The sequence below is a fragment of the Nansenia antarctica genome (genome assembly GCF_963989245.1).
Source record: "Nansenia antarctica genome assembly, chromosome: 4".
Lineage (NCBI taxonomy): Eukaryota > Metazoa > Chordata > Actinopteri > Argentiniformes > Microstomatidae > Nansenia > Nansenia antarctica.
Window position 1 is genome coordinate 23,047,594 of NC_137689.1, and position 20,683 is coordinate 23,068,276.

The window sequence follows — 20,683 nt, forward strand, 5'->3', positions numbered from 1 at the left end:
ACAGTACCTTGCTATGTTTCATTTTCATTATAACATAACGTTATGTTATGATAGCCAGCTAGCATCAGCAAACCGGAAAAGTAGTGTCAGTGAGTCAGTCACCTTTCTAATAAGATTCACAAACCTGAAACATCATCTATGTCATCACTGCTGGTGATGTCATTCTTGCTGCTGATACTGCTGCTGCAACAGTTCTTGGCGCTTGTTTTGTTGAAAACAACTTTGGGATATCCATCCTTACAATTTTGCAAGTCAGGCACTGATTGAGATCACTTCTTCTTCAGGGCAGGGCAGGCTACGCAGTACGCAGGCTAATGTCGCGCAGCTGCTGCCTCTCTGTTGGACTCCGGTACTGCATGTTACTCAAGTTTTTTTTTTTTTTAAGTAAAACATTCGGGGCTTTTCAGAAAACATCCGGGGCTTGAGCCCCAGTAGCCACCCCCTAGCGCCGCCCCTGGTCGGGTCCTTGGAGATCTTGGAGGCCCTCCTGAGACAGCGTGTTTTGTACAGCTCCTCCAGAGAGGGGAGGGGGGCGCCGGTGATCCTCTGTGCTGTTCTCACGACTCTCTGTAGATCGCTTCTCTCCGCTGCCGTGCAGCTGTGGTACCAGTTGGAGATGCCGAAGGTAAGGATACTCTCCACTGCGCCGTGGTAGAAGGCCACCAGCATCTCCTGCTTGCTGTGTTGTTTCTTGAGGCATCTCAGGGTGTATAGCCGCTGTTGTGCCCTCTTGATGGTGCCTTTAGTGTTGTCCTTCCAGGCCAGGTCATCCCGCATGTTGTGTCCCAGGAATCGGAGGTTTGAGACTATCTCCACGCTCTCTCCGTCGATGAGCAGGGGCAGGATCACGGACTTTTTCCTCCAGAAGTCTACGATGAATTCCTGGGTCTTTGACTTGTTTAGCAGCAGGTTGTTAACCTTGCACAGCTTGCTCAATTGCTCTACCTCATCCCTGTACGCCGCCTCGTCCCCCCCCGAGATACATCCCACCACGGTGGTGTCGTCTGCAAACTTTACGATGTAGTTGCTGGGGTGGATGCAAAGCATGGATAGCAAAGCATAGAATCAATACTAGACATTGACAGCTCTCTTATGCCTGCACAAATGATGTGATGGAACACACCCGACTTACCAGAAACGCCTGTCAGACCAATTGTTCCATTACTTTTGGGTACCCTAAAATAGGGGGACTATGTCCTAATCCTGTCCCATTACTTAGGCAGGGCACTGAATACCACTCTCCAAATTATACTTTTTTTCTTTAAAAAACTAAAAAAACAATAAACATAAACATCATCTATTTGTGATGTGATTTATGCTATAGGATAGTATTGTTCTAGTCCAAAAAAGTTTTTTTATTCAGTGGGGACTGCAATTCTCTCATGATGTTTGGGACATCATGCTGTTCCAAACACGATTCATCTCCCTAGTCCAGGTAGATAGTAGTAGTAGTAGGAAGACTACATGTTGAAACTGTTTGGACAGTACAGTGTTTGGACTACAAGGGCTATTATTTTCATATATTTATTATATGCAGAGGGTCTGCTGGGGGAAAGCAAGTGCTTTGATGAGCCACGGTCACTTCATAAACGCACAGATGTGCACGGGTCACAGAGAGATGTTTTATAATCCCCAACTAATCCACATGTTTATGAAGAGGACGTGGCCACTAGAGGGATAACCCGCAACGCAGCGCAATTCAATCCCCATGAACAGTCCCGTGCAGTTCCTCAGCGTGTCGCCATCCCCGTCTCTCCTCCACCGGAAACCCCGCTGACTCGCAAACTTCGCTTTTCTGTTCCCCGAGGCCAGGAGATTTTCAACAGGACTTCGTCGGTGTGTTGAGTTGGGTCGTCATGGCCGCCTGATCCAGACTACATTTACCCGTGCGTGGTTCTCGTCCTGTTATTGACACACAAACGAAGGTTTTGCACGGAACTTTCCGGATTAACTCCTAATTCTAGTGGGATATTTTTTCATGTCAAAATTCAAAAATGCAGCCTCCACCAAGAAAGGTGAGTTGTCCTGTTTTTACATGTCTCTGCAAATGTTTCGACGAATGTTGCATATTTAATTGCTGAAGATGCATGCTTTGTTGTAGTCCAACTTCAAATTGTAACTTAATTTGCGTTCGAGACGACGTCAAATAAATGTTCAATGCATTTATCGTTTGCAGGCACGAGCTTTTTGTCAGTGTTTTATATATTTTCACTGGTTTGTAAATTGGGAGTCGTTTAACGAAGTTGAAGAACATCCCAAAATGTCCCGTAGACAGCACTCTATTTTTTTGTTAAAGAAACAAATCTACTCGGATCCAAATGTTACAAGCCTAACCCTACGAAAAAGCTAGATTATAACATTGAAAGTGCTAGAGATAATTTGTTGTAAGAGAAAGTGGTGATGCATGGCTGAATAAAGAGCCTAGAGACTGTACTGCAACACAAATGTTCAAATGGGATCATGTTGCAAAAACATTACACAACATCACAGGTCTCATTTCTGTCCCAAACTTTTCTGTTTTGATTTTTACTGTAACCTATTTTAGATTTCTTAAAGCATTCCATCAGTCGAATTTATTTCAACCCCCAACTTGGATATCAGATAGTCATCGTGTCCAAATACATAGTTTTTGTGATATTAAATCGTATTTGGCAAAGGCCCACTTTTTATGCTCATTTGACGTTGTTATTTTGTGATAATATCAATCAGCCAATTCATCTTTGGGATGTTAGTCATCGTTTAAGTGTATGCCCAGAAATGCCTGTACTGTCTGTAGTTTTCCAAGAGGAGAACAAACCCTACATAGTAATGTCACTGCCTGAGAGTCTGCATGCAGTTCTTATTTCCCCAGTGTAGGCCTAGACCTACGTGTTCCCCCCAATTATTGTACTGTAAAACAGGAAGTTGTCTGAATACTGTTGAAGCTGAACATTAACCTCTGGCTATAAGATTTGTTAGTTGCCTGTAGAAGAGCTCAAACGTTATTCCCTCGAAACATCCAGTTTAACATAACATTATACAATATGGCTTGTACTCCTATTAGATGCATGTTTAACGTCCGTTTGGGATTTTATAAGTGAAAGAGAAGAAAGTAAAACAATTGGCCAAATGGCAGAAAGAAAGGTCAGACAGTGCTAATGGTTTCCCAGTTGACAACACACCCAATTAGCAGACCTGAGACTGGTTCACTGGGATTCATTACCAAACCCCATGGCCAATTAGGAGTCCAGGAGGCCTCCCAGCATCCCTCTGGCATTAGGAGTCCAGAGAGGCCTCCCAGCATCCCTCTGGCATTTCACCTGAGCTTGGGGCAGTTGTGAATGTGTGCGTTCGATAGGAGCAGGCAACAGAGCCGTCAAACCAGGACAAAAATAATGTATTTCAATTAGGCCTCGAGCTAGTTAACGGCACTGCACGTAAATGGAACTTGCACTAATATGTTTTGCACGGATATGACACACGTACCAGAAGTTGACTATTTCGCTCCATCCAGTGCCAGATGGCAGTGACTTGCTTGCCTTCTAAATAGGGCTTTAACATGATTTCTTTCTCCCCCCCCCCCCCCCCCCCCTCTCAGGTCAAGGTCACCCAGGAGCTGAAACACACTCACTCTGAGCAGATGAGCAGGTTATACATCAAACATCAGACAGAATGTGACCTACTGGAGGACCTGAGGTGAGGACGAGGTTGGAGGGCGGGGGAGAAGGAGCCAATGTGGGGGTAGTATACACAGCGTACTGTAGTTGGCATGGTTCAGAAACAACCCATAGCCCCATACCCCTTAGGCCCCTCCCACTTTGTGTGTTTGTCGATCAGAATTCAGATGCATGTAAGCAAAATGCAGATGGCATCACCTAGCCTTCCAGTCTGGTTATTTAACTTCCACCTATCTGATTGGTTCAAATATGCAAACACAGAAGGGAATGAGGGTTAGAGGTTGTCTCTTGACCAGTGCTTGAGACGAGAGGTCAGCGTACTACTTCCTGTCTCTGGCTGGGGAGAGAGAGTTCCGCCTGCTCCAAACAGCTGGAAGTGAAAAGCATGGAGGAGAGCCTCCAGATGTTCTGGCTGCTGTCAGTGCAGTGGTTTTGCTGGGGGGGGGGGGGGGGGGGGGGGGGGGCGGGCGATGACAAATAAAGTGAAAAACAAAAAGAAAAGAGTCGAAGGAGTGTGCGGAATATATTCCGCCACCTTTGGACGGAAAAATGTTCAAGTTCAATAAAAGAATAGTGCTTCTTTATCATTCAAAACCAACATGTTTCTAACATGAAAGCCACCGTCCGGGTGCTTGAGAGAGGGAGCAATGATGGACAGAGCGCAGAAAGGGTGGAGGGATTGGTAGAGAATGCTTTAGGAAAAGGAAGAACAGGCGGAGAGGAGAGAGAGACCATGACAGAGGAAACCAGATTGGCAGAGGAATGCTGGAGTGTGCAGACCAGACCAGTCCTTTTCTGAGTCTGATCACCCTTCTGCATTAAGGGTCCTTCTGGGTCAGCGACCTGTCTGTCTTGACCCCACTTGTTATTCGTGTCTGCATATGCAAACTTGTACAATGTTCCATTGTTTCAAATGTAATCCCCCACCAAAACTGAATTGCTGCACCAATAGAACATCATATAAACCGTCTGTCATGGTACCATGTTACTTGAATTTAACCTCCTTGCTCTTGAAAACCAGTCTTGAGAGATTGATGCCTCCTCTCTGTCAATGGAGCTCTCACAGCCGATGCACATCAACGTGAAGTAGCTTTAATGTCAGAAGAAGCACTGAACCGAGCCTCGGAGAGACCGGGGGGGAAGGAGGGACTAGTGGAGGAGGAAAAAAAAAAAGAAAAAAGTATTTAAAACATTTTAAATAATAATCGGATAATTGTTTTCTTGTACACAGAGGGACGTAGGGCAGTTGAGGCTGTGTGTGTGTTTCTTTTTTCTTTTTTTCCCCTTTTTTTACTGTTTACATGTGAGAGAGGACAAGTTGTGCTGTGTGAGGCACACTCCTGGAACTGTAAATAGACCGCAAACAACAAAACTGCGGCGACCTAAAGGATTAGTTAAGCAGGATCTGATGATAAACAGTTGAAGAGACTAGAGTGTAAATACTACAACAGGCTCATGCACCACACTCTCTTGATCCCTCTACCACCTATGGACTGCACTTCAACGGATAGTTTAATGTGGTATAATAATGTGGTATCATGGTGTCTTGCATATTATTTCGCAGTAGCTCACTCTCAATAACCTCGATAGAAACTATGTTACCTCACTTATAAGGGGTAGTACTATGATATCATAGGATATTCTTTTTGGATCTGATGTGTCATGCTTTGATGCTGTAGTGTCCCGTCCGTCTGTGCTCTCGTCTGATCTTGTGCTCTTGTTCTTTCCTGTAGGACGTTTAGCCAGAAGAAGGCAGCTGTGGAGAGGGACTATGCCCAGGTGAGTGTTTCTGTCTGTCTGTCCTGTCATGTGGTGGCAGCATGTCATCCCAACTATAACAGGCTCCGCCTCGTACATTTGTCACCAAAAATAGAATCCCTTTCGCAATCGTGCCCCCACCAAGACACCATACACCGGGTGGAGTGGATGAGGTTGCGGTCGTTGGAAGCATCTCGGCTCAGTTGTGGGCGAGTTACTCATCTGTCTTCTCGGTTCCAGACAGCTTCACTAATGGATGAATGGGCTAGGCTGGGTTGTGGTGATTTTTTTTTGTATGGACCAATTTCCTCTTCATGGTGTTGTTATGGCCACAGCTTCCTGTGGAAGTCAATTATTTTCTGTCTGAAAATCCCCTCTCCTCCTCTCCTCTCTTCTGGTCTCTTCCGGTTTTGCGTCCCAGTGTGGAATGTGTGCCACTATTGTGAGAAAGACGGGGCCCCGGCTTGGGAGTTACCCAAACCAGTGACTGTGTGTCTGCGTCGTTTGTGTGTTTGTGTGTTTGTGTGTTTGTGTGTATGTATGTATGTATGTATGTGTGTGTGTTGTGTCTTTTGCGTTCTATTCACACACGCAAGTTTAATTTTGCACCACAACCCCTCTATCAATCACCAGCCATGACGGCGGAGCACATCCTCCTCCATCTCACATAGCCACTCTGGCTCTAATTTAAGGCTGGAGATAAAGGATGGCATACTGCAGGACGAAAAGGATACGTCATACGTCATTATGTGCAAATCACAATCTGCATTCTACCCCAAGGACGCAAAATATTGACCATTATCACTGCTACATTATCTATTCATTGCTTGTTGTGCCGTAAGCTTATCTCTTTGTGGTACTTTGTCCCAGGGCTATACTATGAACCAATCAAGATAAAAGCCATTTCCTAACAATGTCCCTAACATGACGAGTAGTTTGTTGTTTTTCCGATAAACTAACATACAAACAAACTCTCCTGCGCCACCCTAGGTATTTCAATGGAAGCGTTTTAGATATATTCGTACATATGCGTATCATAGACAAGTGATTCTTCTCTCACTAGCTGTTAGCAGCATTGTGTCCTTATTTCAGCCAGCCAAGGCTAATCCTCTCTTTCTCAGGCAGTCTGGAACTCACGGCAATGTGCTGGCATCCCACAGAGGGCAGAGGTCACCCAGCAGCCTGTCCGATGACATCCTCTCTCTGTGTGTGTGTGTGTGTGTGTGTGTGTGTGTGTGTGTGTGTATGTGTGCATTTCTATGAGGTGCCCTCTATTATGTCAGGGGGTTTGATGGGCCTATTTCAATAGTGTTCATCTCCGCACCTGTTGAACTGTGTGCTCAGCATGTTTGTGCTCTAAGGGCACATCCTATCAATGGCACTGAAGCTGTAAATCACCACAGGCTGATAACCGGCGTCAGGGTTTCTGTTCTGTGACGTCTACGGAACATTACCACGCAAGCCAGCCATGTCCAGTAATGTTCCAGATAATATTACAGTCATGAAACTATGTTAACCTGCTCGTCGTCACTGCTCCGTGCTGTTTCCACTCGAGGGTCCATGTCGTGTCATAAATGTACTGATGGGAGTTCACCTCTCCCCTGTGTGCCCCCGACAGGCGGAAGCGAGAGCAATAACAATGACTGATAACATAAATATGTCTCAAGTGTATTAAGGTGCTGTAAAATGCACTTAAAATGGCTGTTTTATTCTATTGGTCCGTAGTTGGTCATTTGATACTACACATTTAGATTCCTTCACACAGTGCTGCCTGCACAAATTTGGCTAGTGTGATATAACCCTTTAAACTCTTCAAATGTCTTGCCAGTAGACAGTAGTGCCACGTTTTTGATTGTGAAATCACACCGTAAAACTGTTAGTTGAATGTTCTACTAGTTGCCAACAATGAGGATAAGAGCTGAGCTATTTCAATGAGTCACTCATCATCGCGGGATGATGATAGACGAGTATTCTCCCAACTTGGCTTGGAAGCGCTGGCCTTTGAACCGCCCTCCTGGTTAAAGCAGCAGATGTCTTGATGGTATCCACGCAGGTTTGAATGGCCGCCTCTGTGTCCGGCCCACATAGCCCCCGTGGTCATGTGATTGATTAGGGACGGCCAGTTTGACGGTTGAATCGAAGTGGGTCACAGTGATCTCTGAAACACTCCTTCTCCTCTGACCCCCCCTCCCCCATCTTCTTTACCCCCCCCCCCCCCCCCTCTCTCTGTCTCTTACACCTGTGAAGCCCCGCAAACCAATTGATATTCAAATCACGGTAAGTGATAAAATGACCCTCTCTGTCCCTCTTCCTAAACCGTCCTCCTATCCCTATCCCTCCTCCTCGGCACACCATTCAGACATCTCCGCTCTGCTGGCTGCACTCTGACTCCCACAATGGCCGGGTTTGTGGTGTTATTCGGGGCCTTTGGCACAAGACTCCAGTGAGACCAATGGGTTCAGAGCCTCGGCCTTTAGTGTGTCAGAAGGAGAGGGTTGTCTGCCCAGTGTGCAAGGGGGAGAAGGTGGCGGTAGATACCTCCCTGAACTCCGGCTGGCTTGGTATGTTAGTTCCACTGCGTCCCATTGGTGCTTGCCTGTATTAGCTTGTGTTTAGCCTGAGCTCTGTTACCTCACAGGTATTTGCCTATCCCACTTAGATCACCTGTCTCCTTGCTCAGTAGAGAAAGAGTGTGTGTGCTTGTGTGTGTGTGTGTGTGTCTGTGTGTGCACGTACACATGTTCATTCGTGCAATGGAAGACCATCTCCCTCCCTCGCATACCAAAGGCCACACTGAAAAACGCCAGAAATATTTCCTTCAGTCTTTATTTTCTTTGAGTGTTTACCCTGCGATGCTATTTCAGTTCCTCAAAGCTCAACCTCACTGCCGGCTTGGGAGGAGGGGCTGAATGTATCTCCGGGGGGGGGGGGACACACTGTGGTTTCAATGAATTACACCCCCCCACCCCCACCCCCCTCGAAGTAATAAGCCCTGTCAGCAATTTACTGCCAGTGCCACCACACAAAACACTGCCTACAGGTACTGCCAGGTTCTGAATGAGTCCATCTCAGGACTGGACTTTGGTGAAGAATGGTATAAATATGGCATAACCATATTTGGAGCAAGTCTAGGAGCGGGTAAAGGAAAGTTATGGATCTGATGTATACTAAATAATAAGTATTCCTTTATGGGTTAGGGTTAGGGTGGTTTTGCTAGTTTTATAGCTCTCTGATACTCTGCACCGATCTCCAGGCCATGTCTTTCACATACACCATTCCTTTAGACCTGCTGGTATGTTGACCTGTGGGTTTTACCGGGCCACGGTCATGGGATGACTGTTGTCCAAGCTGCCGTATCTGGTGAAAAAAAGACCCAGGAGAGTGGTTCAGGAGTTCGCAGTTCAAAGGTCATCCTTCTCTCCTCTCTTCGTCCTCCCCTCTAGGCTCTACACAAGCTGGCCAATCAATACCTCAAGAGGGAATGGCCAGACAACTTATCAGAGGAGCCAGCAGACCACAGGTAAAATCTGACACTCACTGCAGAATCATTAGTTTACAGTCTCTTTAAGTTACCAGACTCAAAGTTCTAAGTTTTCAGAAACCACCAGCATGTTTTTTGAAATCGATATGTTTAACCTTCCACTGACATTTTCTTATTAGGTATTATGATTTTGCCAATAGCAATGTTCAGTCCAGATCACGTCTGTGTTGTGATTTTAAGAATCCAACCACACATTCCTCCTCCTCATGTTCTTATTCCAGGAACATGTACCTGGTGTGGAAGACGTACCTGGAGGGCACAGTCCAGGTGACTCAGTCTAGAATCACGGCCTGCGAGAACTACAGGAACCAGGTAGCGGACCCAGCCAAAACCGCCAGACTGCAAAAGGAACAGCAGCTGAGAAAGGTATGGAGGTCAAACCACCTCCGCTTAGCTCTGCATAGTTGACAGCCTCCTCTCTCTCTCTTTCTTTCTTTCTTTCCCTTTCTTTCTCTCTTTCTCACATGGCTTAGATTGTCTCCATTTATACAGCTGGGGTATTTGACTGAAACAATTCAGGATATGTGGTGTTTTTTCCTCTCAGGGTGCAAAGCTATACTTTGAATATGAACCCGGCGTTTGTCTGGTGAATAGTTTGTTTCTTTATCAGTGAGAGCGGGGCCCCTACCGCCGCCCTGCCCTTATCCTTGGCTCTGACCAAGACCGCTCTCCTGTTACCTCTGTCCACGTTCCCCTGACTTCTGTCAACAATGGTCCTCTTGTTCCCCTGGACCCAATGAGAATATCACGATAGCTCTTACACAATATGATAGAATCACATGCTAATAGAATGTATACTGTACATGGAAGTCGGAACGGATGGTTAAGATTTCATAGAAGTATCCGCTACCGATGGATAACTGGATGATATCTTCCCTCCCTCTTCTCAGTGTATTGACCAGCTGACGGTGGTTCAGGCAGAGCTCCAGGAGTCTGTGAAAGACCTGGCCAAAAGCAGAAAGAAGTACCAGGAGACGGAGAACATGGCCCAGGCTGTGAGGGAGAAGGCTGAGCTGGAGGCTAAGTAAGCAAACCAACACCACCTCCGCTATCAAACACCTGAACTGCCCCCAGAGCAATGTTGCCCAAACGGTGGGTTGTAACTGTGAGAAGTGCTTTTGGTGTCGTAGACCCAAGTGTAAAAGACTGAAGGATCTATGCTACTTGCCCTGCTACACTCTACCACACACTACCACCTGTCAGGCGTTTGCCCAGTGATGCATGACCCAGCTCACAAACGTCCCATTCATCTGTCCTCTGTCCAGGTCCAAACTGAGTCTGTTCCAGTCCAGGTCCAGTCTGCAACGGGCTAGTGTAAAGGTGAGATAAAAAATAAAATAAAAAGTAACTATAGCCATAAAACCTAAAACCTCAAATCAGCAGTTTCCCCAATAAGCAGTTGCCTGATGGGTAACATGTTTGACTGAGGCTAAGCTAAGGCTAAGCTAAGGCACTGACCCTGCTGGCGACTGGATGTGTGTTGTGTGTTTCAGCTGAAAGCCAAGAGAAGCGAGTGCAACTCCAAAGCCACCCACTCCAGGAACGACTATCTGCTTACGCTAGCTGCCGCTAACGCTCACCAACAGCGCTACTACGACACAGACCTGATAGACTGCATCAAGGTGAGGGCTGATCATCTTCTGCTTGAAGATGTTGACCAGGTTGCACTAGATTTTGCAGCACCGAAATGACCCGGTCCTTTGAAAAATTATTTCTGAGGTCCAATGGTAAAAAACAACAACTACTAAAAATCATAGTCACGGTAACAATATCATAATAACCTGATTATTTTTTTATTTTTTTAAATTAGTTTTTCTGATTTTATCCCTTTTTCACCCAATTTGGTATCCAATTGCACCCAACCTAGCATCCAATTATCCCCTGCCTATTGCGTAGGATCCGCCGCACGACCCCGTGGCCGGCAGCCCCAGAGGAGATCGCCAGGCAGACTAGCTGTCTGGCTCCTCGAGCCCGACACCGTTACTCCAGCACCAGACGGGGGCGGTGTTGCGCGACGGATCCTTGTCCGGAAAATAGTCCTATACCCCCCTTGGGAGCGGCCGCTCAATATGCCGCTCCCTGTGAGCCCCGGCCATATCCGGGTCTGGCGAGACCGGGATTCGATCCCAGTCCCCGGTGGGCAGCTTGCACTAGAGGCTAATGCTTAGACCGCTGCGCCACCGCGGGGCGGTAATAATAACCTGATTATTAACGTTTGCTTCCGTTGGGAAGTTCATGGATCTTTTTTTAATGGCCATTTCTGCTTTATTGGGATAGAGACAGTAGACAGGAAGGATGGGGGAGAGAGAGGAGGGATGACATGCAAGATATGTCGAGGGTCGGAATCGAACCAGGAACCTTGCGATTTTGTGGTCAGAATCAGAATCGCTTTTTATTACATCCTAATGTACAAGTACATTACAAGTACAAGAACAATTCTTTGGCTTTGGTTCCTCAACATTGGCATTGCAGCATCAAGATACAAAATCTCAATAATAAAGTAAAATAACTAATATGCAATAATATAGTGATCAGTCGTTCTACAGTATGGTCAATAGTGCAAAATACTGTGCAATGAGTACAATGAGATTAAATGCAATATACAATCAAGTATTCAGGTAGTGTACAAGTAATCAGTAGTGTGCAAGTAGTCATATAATATCGATTCTTTTGGTAGTGCGTGTGGTTGGTTTGGGGGAGACAGGTGTGAGTGTTCTGTGCCACTAAAGCAGCCCGTTTCCCTGTGCTGCTGTCTTCAGGTACTGGATGGCACCGTGTACGACCATGTGAAGGACTATCTGGTGGCCCTGTGTCAGACAGAGCTGGAGGCCTACCAGGCTGTCCACGACACCTTCACCGTCCTCCTGGAGAGGTCTAACGGGGTGAGTGAGTGAGTGAGTGGGTGGACATCAACATGTTTAAAAAATAAATAAAAACATGATTAATAGTTTTTATTATTATTATTATTATTATTATTATTATTTTTCTCCAGATTTTATCCCTTTTTCACTCAATTTGGTAGCCAATTGAACCCAACCTAGCATCCAATTATCCCCTGCCTATTGCAAAGGATCCGCCGCACGACCCCGTGGCCGGCAGTCCCAGAGGAGGCCGCCAGGCAGACTAGCTGACTGGCTCCTCGAGCCCAGCACCGACAGAGTTTTTATTATTTTTGATAAACAAACAATGAACAGACATCCATCACACATAACAGTTGACAATGGACAATAAATTACAAAGACAGCAAATAGACACAACAAAACGTAATGGTGATGGGCAGAAATGTAAAACTACAGCATTGTCTGACAGTCATAATTATAGCAGTTTACTTTTCTCCTTCCACGTTTTACATATTGGAATATTGCTATTTACATGAGCTGGAAATGCCATTATTTCTCAATATATGAGTGATACTGCCCCCATTCCAAGCGATATTCCTCCACCTTATCAAGCAGCCTATATGATAATAGTTCTAGGGCAGCCAACTGCCCAAGAGAAGTGTGCCACAGAGACAGTGCTGGTGCCGATGAGGCCTTCCACTCTTTAACTAATAGTTTTCGTCCTAGCATTAGAGCAGTCTGGATCCAATTGGCGAGTGGACATCAACATGTTTTTGTGGTCCCCTGTGGTTCAGTTGAACATGGTGTGAACAACGCTTAGGTTGTGGGTTCGTTTCCTGCTGGGACCATATATACTGAAACATGTATGCACTCGAGAGCGAGAGATGCAATGTAAGTCGCTTTGGATGAAAGCGTCAGCTAAACGCCATATATTGTATACTTATTATTATTGTATTTAAATGTCCCTCCTGTTAGTAGAACAAGAAGAAGAATATTGAGAAATGATCATTGGAAACCGATGGTTGTATTCGTATGGTTGTATGGTTGTATTGATCACTGCACTGATCAGCAGAATGCTGTGTCTTCATGATGGGATTCCTAAGATATTTAACACTTATCCACGGCGCAGTGTGACTGCAATGAAGACTGACCTGGAAACAACCATTGACTGATAGGGTTCTCCCATAGTCTTAAATGACTTGACTTCTCCCATTCCTCAGTTACCCCCTCAGCTATTGGCCTCTCTTTAGTCTGGACTCCTAGGGTCATCTTTCTGTAACCTGACCGTGGATACGGTTTGTTTCTGCTCAGACCAGTGGGAGCGTGTCTGCCTGCTGTGTGTCTCCTGTGTGTCTCCTGTGTGGTGCTGTGTGTCTCCTGTGTGTCTCCTGTGTGGTGCGCTGTGTGAACAGTGTGATCTTTTTTTTTTTTCTTTTTAACTGGCTCAGATTTCGGTGTGCTGACCCATATGGTTCCTCTTTCACCATGACTGCAGCAGTGCTGTGTGTGTGTGTGTGTGTGTGTGTGTGTGTGTGGTTACTACTCTCCTCCCCTCCCAGTGCTTTGGTATGTTCTGTTCTCTGTGTGTGTGTGTGTGTAGTGTGTGTAGTGTGTGGTTTATGACCCCTGTCCGGTCGTCCTGTGGACCCCTGAGAGGACCATGGCTGTGCTCTGGTACCCTTTGACCTTTTGCTCTCCCTACTGGTCCTCATAATACACTTTGAACGGACCGAAGAAAGGCCCTTTCATGATGCTAATAGGAGCTGTTGTGCTATCAGTTTTGGATGCCTCTGTTGGATGTCAGCCCTCCACGGTACCTCTTTATTAGGTTATCTTAATTGTCTGTGTGTGTGTCTGTCTGTCTGTCTAGGTGGTCTCGGACTTCCACCAGCAGCTGTTTGTGCAGCAGAACCCAGGGTTCCACAGAGCTCCAGACTTCCTCTTCCAGCCCAGTGACACTGACACGGTGGGTAGCGCTGCCACTGGGCCTTCATCACCACCGCACCAACCTGGTTTACCATACACACTGACAATGTGCAGTATATGGTGTCAGAGGCTGTCTGGAATGATGTGTGTGTGTAGTGTGTCTGTGTCTGTGTGTCAGAGGGCGTCTGTGTATATGGTGTGTGTGGGTGAGGGTCTTGTGTATGGTGTGTGTGTGGGTGAGTGTCTTGTGTATGGTGTGTGTGGGTGAGTGTCTTGTGTATGGTGAGTGTGTCGGGGTGGGTGTGTGTCCCAGAGGACCTGTTGCCAGCTGACCCAGCCTGCCAGTCTGCCCATGCACTTGCCTTGCCTACGCCCTCCCCTGCCCACCCTTCCGTCCGCCCCTCGGCTGCAGTGGACACACTGGACAATTTGTTCATACTGCAAGCCCTCTTGTTGTTTTCGTTGGAAGTCAAACAAGCAGTGGCCTGTTCCTAAAGAAAACATTAGTGATGCAGTAACCCCCCCCCCCCCCCCACACACACACACACACACACACTGCTCCTCCTCCCTCAAACCCACCCACCCCCCCCACCCCGCTCCTTAGCACGAGACGGAGGGATCCGGAAAAGAGCTGCGCTGAAAGAGTAGGGTGGGGCGGGGGGTTGGGGGGTGAGGCTGCGTTCTGCAGGCGGGACCGTGGACGGTCCGTCTGTGAAAAGGGGGCATTGTGAGTGGACCTCGTCAGAGTGCGCTCACCAACACCCCACACCCCTCCAGCCGTCGCCGGCTCCGCTCAAACAGGAACTCAGTGTGGCTCTCCCCTCCTCAGTGATTTATGGCCGTATAGTGGTCCATGGTGAAAAACAGTTTTTCTCTCTCTCTCTCCTTCCCTCTCTGCCACTTATGTAACTCTGCTCCACCTGTGGTGCTCCCTGGCTTGGACGCCACTGCAGTAGGGCACAATGTTCAGATAGATATACATTCTGGCGAACAGAATGTGTGGAGTAAGGAATCATGTCTGCTCTATTCATGGCATTTCTATCTACAACATATTTTTACATTTCACCCTCCTGAATGCGACCCAGTAGCTTTTTTTAGGGTTGTGCCGAAGTGGTAGAGACAAGTACATTTTGAGACATAGCATGTATTTTTCTCCTGTGAGGTCATCCCAATTGGCTATGTTTCTCTTGTGAGGTCATCTGGAGGAAGTGTTTTCCTAGAGGTTGTTTTTTCTTTCACACAAACACTGGATTTGTTCAGCCCTCAAGAGAAGCGGCCCTCCTCAATGGTGTAATTCTCCTCATGTTCCGAGTTTCATTTCTCGGAATCTTAATTGCACAATGTTTGCTCACGTCTAGTTCAGATCGGCTACCAATGCGTTCCTTTTTAAGTATCTAAATATTTTCGCAAATGTATGTGGCTGGTTTTATATTTATCCTAACCGTTTTTGACACAGTTCTCATTGATGAGATGCAGTTGACTGATATCCTTATATACAACCCTCCTCCTCCTCCTCTATAGGTCGCTCAGCTGGAGCGAGAGAGCGGGACATCAGAAGAGCACAGTCTGGACAAGGAGGCACGCAAGTGGGCGTCCAGGGTGGCACGAGAGCACAAGAACATCATCCACAGCCAGAGGGTAAGGGAAGGGCAGAGAGGGAGAGGGATGCTAGGAGAGGGGTAGCTGTGGTAGCAGAGAGGGAGAGGGATGCTAGGAGAGGGGTAGCTGTGGTAACAGAGAGGGAAAGGGATGCTAGGAGAGGGGTAGCTGTGGTAGCAGAGAGGGAAAGGGATGCTAGGAGAGGGGTAGCTGTGGTAACAGAGAGGGAAAGGGATGCTAGGAGAGGGGTAGCTGTGGTAACAGAGAGGGAAAGGGATGCTAGGAGAGGGGTAGCTGTGGTAGCAGAGAGGGAGAGGGATGCTAGGAGAGGGGTAGCTGTGGTAACAGAGAGGGAAAGGGATGCTAGGAGAGGGTTAGCTGTGGTAGCAGAGAGGGAAAGGGATGCTAGGAGAGGGGTAGCTGTGGTAGCAGAGAGGGAGAGGGATGCTAGGAGAGGGGTAGCTGTGGTAGCAGAGAGGGAGAGGGATGCTAGGAGAGGGGTAGCTGTGGTAACAGAGAGGGAAAGGGATGCTAGGAGAGGGGTAGCTGTGGTAACAGAGAGGGAAAGGGATGCTAGGAGAGGGGTAGCTGTGGTAGCAGAGAGGGAGAGGGATGCTAGGAGAGGGGTAGCTGTGGTAACAGAGAGGGAAAGGGATGCTAGGAGAGGGGTAGCTGTGGTAGCAGAGAGGATGAGGAAGCATGGAGGGGGACAGGGTATGTTTGGCATTCACCTCCAGCAGACACACGGCAGCCTTGATTTAGAAGATGATTGATTAATCAGTTTTATGATGTCTTGGCTGTGCCAGAGGGAAATGATAACGTGTAATGATACGGAAGTATTGGACTGTTGCCCCACTACCTTGACGGTTTGTTGTGAAATCTACACTGTACTGTAAAGCCATGTTGATATTGACCAAGCTTTTTTAGCTAACCAGTTAATTTTCCAGTTAACCAGGATGGAGATTAGTGTTTACTGAGATCAGTGATTACTATTGTTTTACAAATGTCAGTATTCTAATGCCGCTTCATGTTTTTTTTCCATTTATTGCATTCTCATCTTACGGGTTCCTCATTGTCATCGCCAAATTGTTTGACTATTTCCTATTTTCCTTGATAGTATTGTTTTGGCTTCTCCTTTTGGTTTGTTATATATAGTTTTATGATTTCTCATTGTCATTGTGAGATTGTTTTTCTCCATGTGACCTTTAAGACTCTAGAGGAGTATGGGACCCCGGGGACGGCAGAGAACCACCGCAATGAGCTGGAGACTAAGATGGAGGAGGCCAGAGAGAACCTCCGCAGAGGAGAGGTAGTGTGTGTGTGTGTGTGTGTGTGTCATAATGAAGTTTGTATTGGCTATACAGTAGGTTCTCATCATAGGCTCAGTTTCAACTCGGCCACTCATACCTCTGACGCCCCCTGGTGGCAAAATAGGTTTAACTCACATCTGCTGGTGGCTGCTTTTAAATGGCTGATATCACAGGGTACATAACCAGAAACACATGACTTGCACAAACAAAACAAAGCTTTTTAATTTTTTTTTAAGATTCTGATCAGTTGAACTCTATTACATTATTAGAATAATATCAACCTTTTATCATTTGTTTGTTGGTAAATTGTATCTGACTGGCGCGTGTTGATGATGTCATTATTCAGACAGTGAAGCTGAAGGCGGAGGCTCGTCTCGACCTGCTGAGACAGGCAGGTATCGCCGTGGAAACATGGTTGAAGAGTGCCATGAACCAGGTGATGGAGGAACTGGAGAACGAGCGCTGGGCCAGCCTGAATACCCATGATCCTTCGCTCTCTGTGAGTCACAGCACGCATTTATTAAAGAACTAATGAAATGGCATACACACACACACACACACACACACACATTTCAGCCCGTCCCTTTTCACTTCCTAAGTGTTAACATTTCGAAAACAATATCTTATCATCTCTAAAGATGTCAAATCTGGGTGTTTTTAGCGTACAAATGTGACAGAACATAAAAAAAAGCGGAAAAACAACAGTGGTTTTTGCCTGTCAGAAATAGGCTTCAAGCAAGTGTTTTGTTTGTCTTTAGGGCACGGCTGACCTGGAGAGGGAGGACGAGGAGGAGCTGGAGGACAGTGGGGAAGTGTTAGATGACAGCAGTTCCAGCCCCTCCAGCACCCTCAGAAACTACCCCCTCACCTGCAAAGTGCTCTACTCATACAAGGTACACCATCTTTACCCTCACCTGCAAGAGCTCTACTCCTACAATGCAGGGGAGGCTGGTGGAGGCAGAAATCGGAGGACGGGCTCATTGTAATGCAAACCATTCCTCATTCTATTCCATGCATTACAATGAGCCCGTCCTCTGATTTCCACCCCAACCAGCCTCCCCTTCTACAACCATCTTATCTGTTGTGTACTACTAAATCCCCTCTCTCTCTCTCTCTCTCTCTCTCTCTCTCTCTCTCTCTCTCTCTCTCTCTCTCTCTCTCTCTCTCTCTCTCTCTCTCTCTCTCTCTCTCTCTCTCTCTCTCTCTCTCTCTCTCTCTCTCTCTCTCTCTCTCTCTCTCTCTCTCTCTCTCTCTCTCTCTCTCTCTCTCTCTCTCTCTCTCTCTCTCCTCCCCCCCTCCCTCCCTCCCTCCCTCCCCTCAGTCCTCCCAGCCAGACGAGCTGACCATTGAGGAGCAGGAGGTCCTGGAGGTGATTGACGACGGGGACATGGAGGACTGGGTTAAGGTAACACAGCGCTTATCTGAGTGGTGCCGCTTGCACACAAACTCCAGTAAAAATCCTCTGTTTGAATATATAGGTGACAGCAACTGGTTGAAAGCGGGAACAAGTTTGCAACCGACTTCTAATGTTGTAATGTTAATGTTCTGACTTTTATTTCCGAAAAATGTGTCATTGATTTTCAACAACGTTGACATTTTATTAACATTTTTCAGAATAAAAGCCCCAAACATTTGGTTGGTTTCCGAACTTGTTTCCCGCTTCCACCAGCTGCTGTCACATATACGAGGAGGTGCTTGAAGCCTATTTCTGACAGGCAAAAACCACCGTTGTTTTTCCACTTTTTTTAACGTTCCGTCACATTTGTAGGCTAAAAACAGGACCGGCCAGGTGGGTTACGTACCAGAGAAGTACCTGCAGCTGCCCTCCTCCAACAGCCTACTGAGCATGCTCCAGTCTCTGGCCGCCTTGGACGCCCGCTCCCACTCCTCCAGTAACTCCACAGAGCCCGAGTCAGAGCTGCCCACCACAGGCAGCGTCAACGGAGACTCCAGTGGTGAGTGAACAGGATGTACAAGCACAACTGCTCCCTGCATTGTCACACTGGAAAAGCAATACGTGTACGCTAATAACTGACTTTTGTGACCTGATCCCTTTCTCCCTCCTCTCCCCCCCCCCCCCCCCACACACTCTTTCCCTCTCCCTCTCTCTCTCTCTCTCTCTCTCTCTCTCAGTGTGCTTTGCGAAGGCTCTGTACGACTACGCCGGGCAGACGGATGAGGAGCTGTCCTTCCCCGAGGGGGCCATCATCCGCATCCTGAGCAAGGAGACCCACGAGGACGACGGCTTCTGGGAGGGCGAGTTCAACGGCAGCGTGGGCGTCTTCCCCGCCGTGCTGGTGGAGGACCTGACGACGGGCAACGAGAACGGAGACAGCCAGGGGGGGGAGGCCAGCGCACAGGTACACACCCACGGTCCACAGGTGCACAAAACAAAGTTCATACAAACAAACAAGACATTCACCTTCAATCACACTGATACTCAGGTAATATTGAAGCACTGGTTTTTCGAGGAATCTTGCTTTGGGATGCATTTATCCACCACCGTTTGGACGATATAGGCTAGCACTAGCGCACGCACAACCTACAGTGTCCGTTTCTCGGGTGTTAATTGACCTTCTGACCCTTCTTGCTGTGTCATCTGTCTTCCAGGCGTCCCCCTCTGCTCTGGCTCAGTGTGACCAGTCTCCTCGCAGCCCCTTCCAGCCCGGCCCCTTCCACAGCAGCCCGTGTCAGAGCAGCCCCCTGCAGACCCCCACCCTCTCCTCCCCTCAGTCCAGCAGCCCATCCAGCGCCACGGCGTCCCCCATACCCCGCCCACCCTCTTACATCAACGGCCATCACAGGCCCCCTCCTGCGCCACTCAAAAGCCCCTTACAGAGTAAGAACCCACCCATGCCTCAGGGCACCGTAATCAGTTATTTCTAAGTAGGTTAACATTTTAAAAGCCTATGGTGAATGATGAATGTTATAGCAGAATGCGGCCCCATGCCATGCTACTAGTAGACCACATGCCATACTACTAGTAGACCACATGCCATACTACTAGTAGACCACATGCCGTAGCACAAGCGTAACCTGGGTCTCCCTCCCTCCCCCAGGTCCCTCCCGGGGTGCGGCCCAGCCCCCCAGGTACCCAGCAGACGGTGGTGCCGGCACCATTCGACCTGTAAGTGACCTTAAAAACACTGCAAGCCAATATAAAGCAGTGTGGTTGTGTGTTGTTACAGCAGAACTGGGTTGGTTTATCAACAAGACAAATTGAAGACTGTTCTATGTAACTTTATTTTTTATTTAGACGCATGTCTTTCCCCCCTGTCCGTTACCCTGAGGTGTTACTGGTGTGTGTGTTGACAGGTCCGTGCAGCGCCCCCACCCCCTAAGCAGCAGCCTCGTGGGCAGGTGAAGAGGAGGGAGGAGGTAGAGATCACGCTGGTGTAAATGGTGCTGCCCTGGTGGTGGCTGCTCCCAGACCAGACTAGACTTGGTGGATCCAGGTTCCTGACCCCCCCCTCCCCCACCCCCTCCCCTCTTTCTCTCTCTCACAGAGGAGGGAAAAGGCCTCTGAGCCCCTGATAGCGCCTCCCTGCAGGAGTATCCCCACCCCTGAGCAGTGAGGTCAGGAGGGGCTAGAGATGTGGCTTCACCCCTTCCACACAGTATAGCCTGTAGGGCTCAAACATGGTTGTTGTTGTTGTTGTTGTGCGGAGAAAGAAACTATTGTGCCTTTGGATGACTCAGTTGTTTCCCACAGCCCCTACGCTCTTACTGTTATGTTCTTCTCTGATCTTCTTGTTTTGTTTTCTCTCTCTCCCCCCTCTGATTGTATCTCTCCTCTTTCTTTCTCTCTGTTTCTACTGTATGAACAGTATCACTACCCTGTTTTCTCTCTGTCTAACTCTCACCTTCATAACTGGCCATTGAGCTGTGGAATATTACCTAGATGATGAGACATATTGCCATTGGATTACTATGCAAAAAAGGTTATACTAATTCAGTGGGAGGATTGTAAATATGTCACAACAAGTTTCAAGTCCATGCCAGTTTCAGTTTGATTCTTGGTGGACTTTGTCTCCACATGTCAGGGAAATTCAC

At 47.5% G+C, this 20,683-nt stretch overlaps 1 protein-coding gene across 1 annotated transcript; it reads left to right on the top strand.

Moving 5' to 3' along the window:
* Window positions 1-1,919: 1,919 nt before the first annotated feature.
* LOC308155204 (F-BAR and double SH3 domains protein 2-like) lies at window positions 1,920-20,242 on the top strand. The gene is made up of 20 exons (XM_080528464.1): window positions 1,920-2,015; window positions 3,578-3,675; window positions 5,390-5,435; window positions 8,858-8,934; window positions 9,177-9,321; window positions 9,846-9,979; window positions 10,221-10,275; window positions 10,449-10,577; window positions 11,715-11,837; window positions 13,666-13,761; window positions 15,243-15,359; window positions 16,531-16,629; window positions 16,977-17,129; window positions 17,389-17,523; window positions 17,952-18,035; window positions 18,399-18,585; window positions 18,764-18,990; window positions 19,241-19,469; window positions 19,690-19,757; window positions 19,946-20,242. The coding sequence occupies exons 1-20, from the start codon at window positions 1,995-1,997 to the stop codon at window positions 20,027-20,029; spliced, it is 2,307 nt and encodes a 768-aa protein (XP_080384590.1). The 5' UTR covers window positions 1,920-1,994; the 3' UTR covers window positions 20,030-20,242.
* Window positions 20,243-20,683: the final 441 nt, after the last annotated feature.

Bases quoted from the DNA above. Each gene is read 5' to 3' on its own strand.
- LOC308155204 (XM_080528464.1), top strand. From the start codon at position 1,995: ATGCAGCCTCCACCAAGAAAG. The intron at 8,935-9,176 runs GTAAAATCTGAC...TTCTTATTCCAG, and splicing joins GAGGAGCCAGCAGACCACAG to GAACATGTACCTGGTGTGGA. The intron at 18,991-19,240 runs GTACACACCCAC...TCTGTCTTCCAG, and splicing joins GGGGGGAGGCCAGCGCACAG to GCGTCCCCCTCTGCTCTGGC.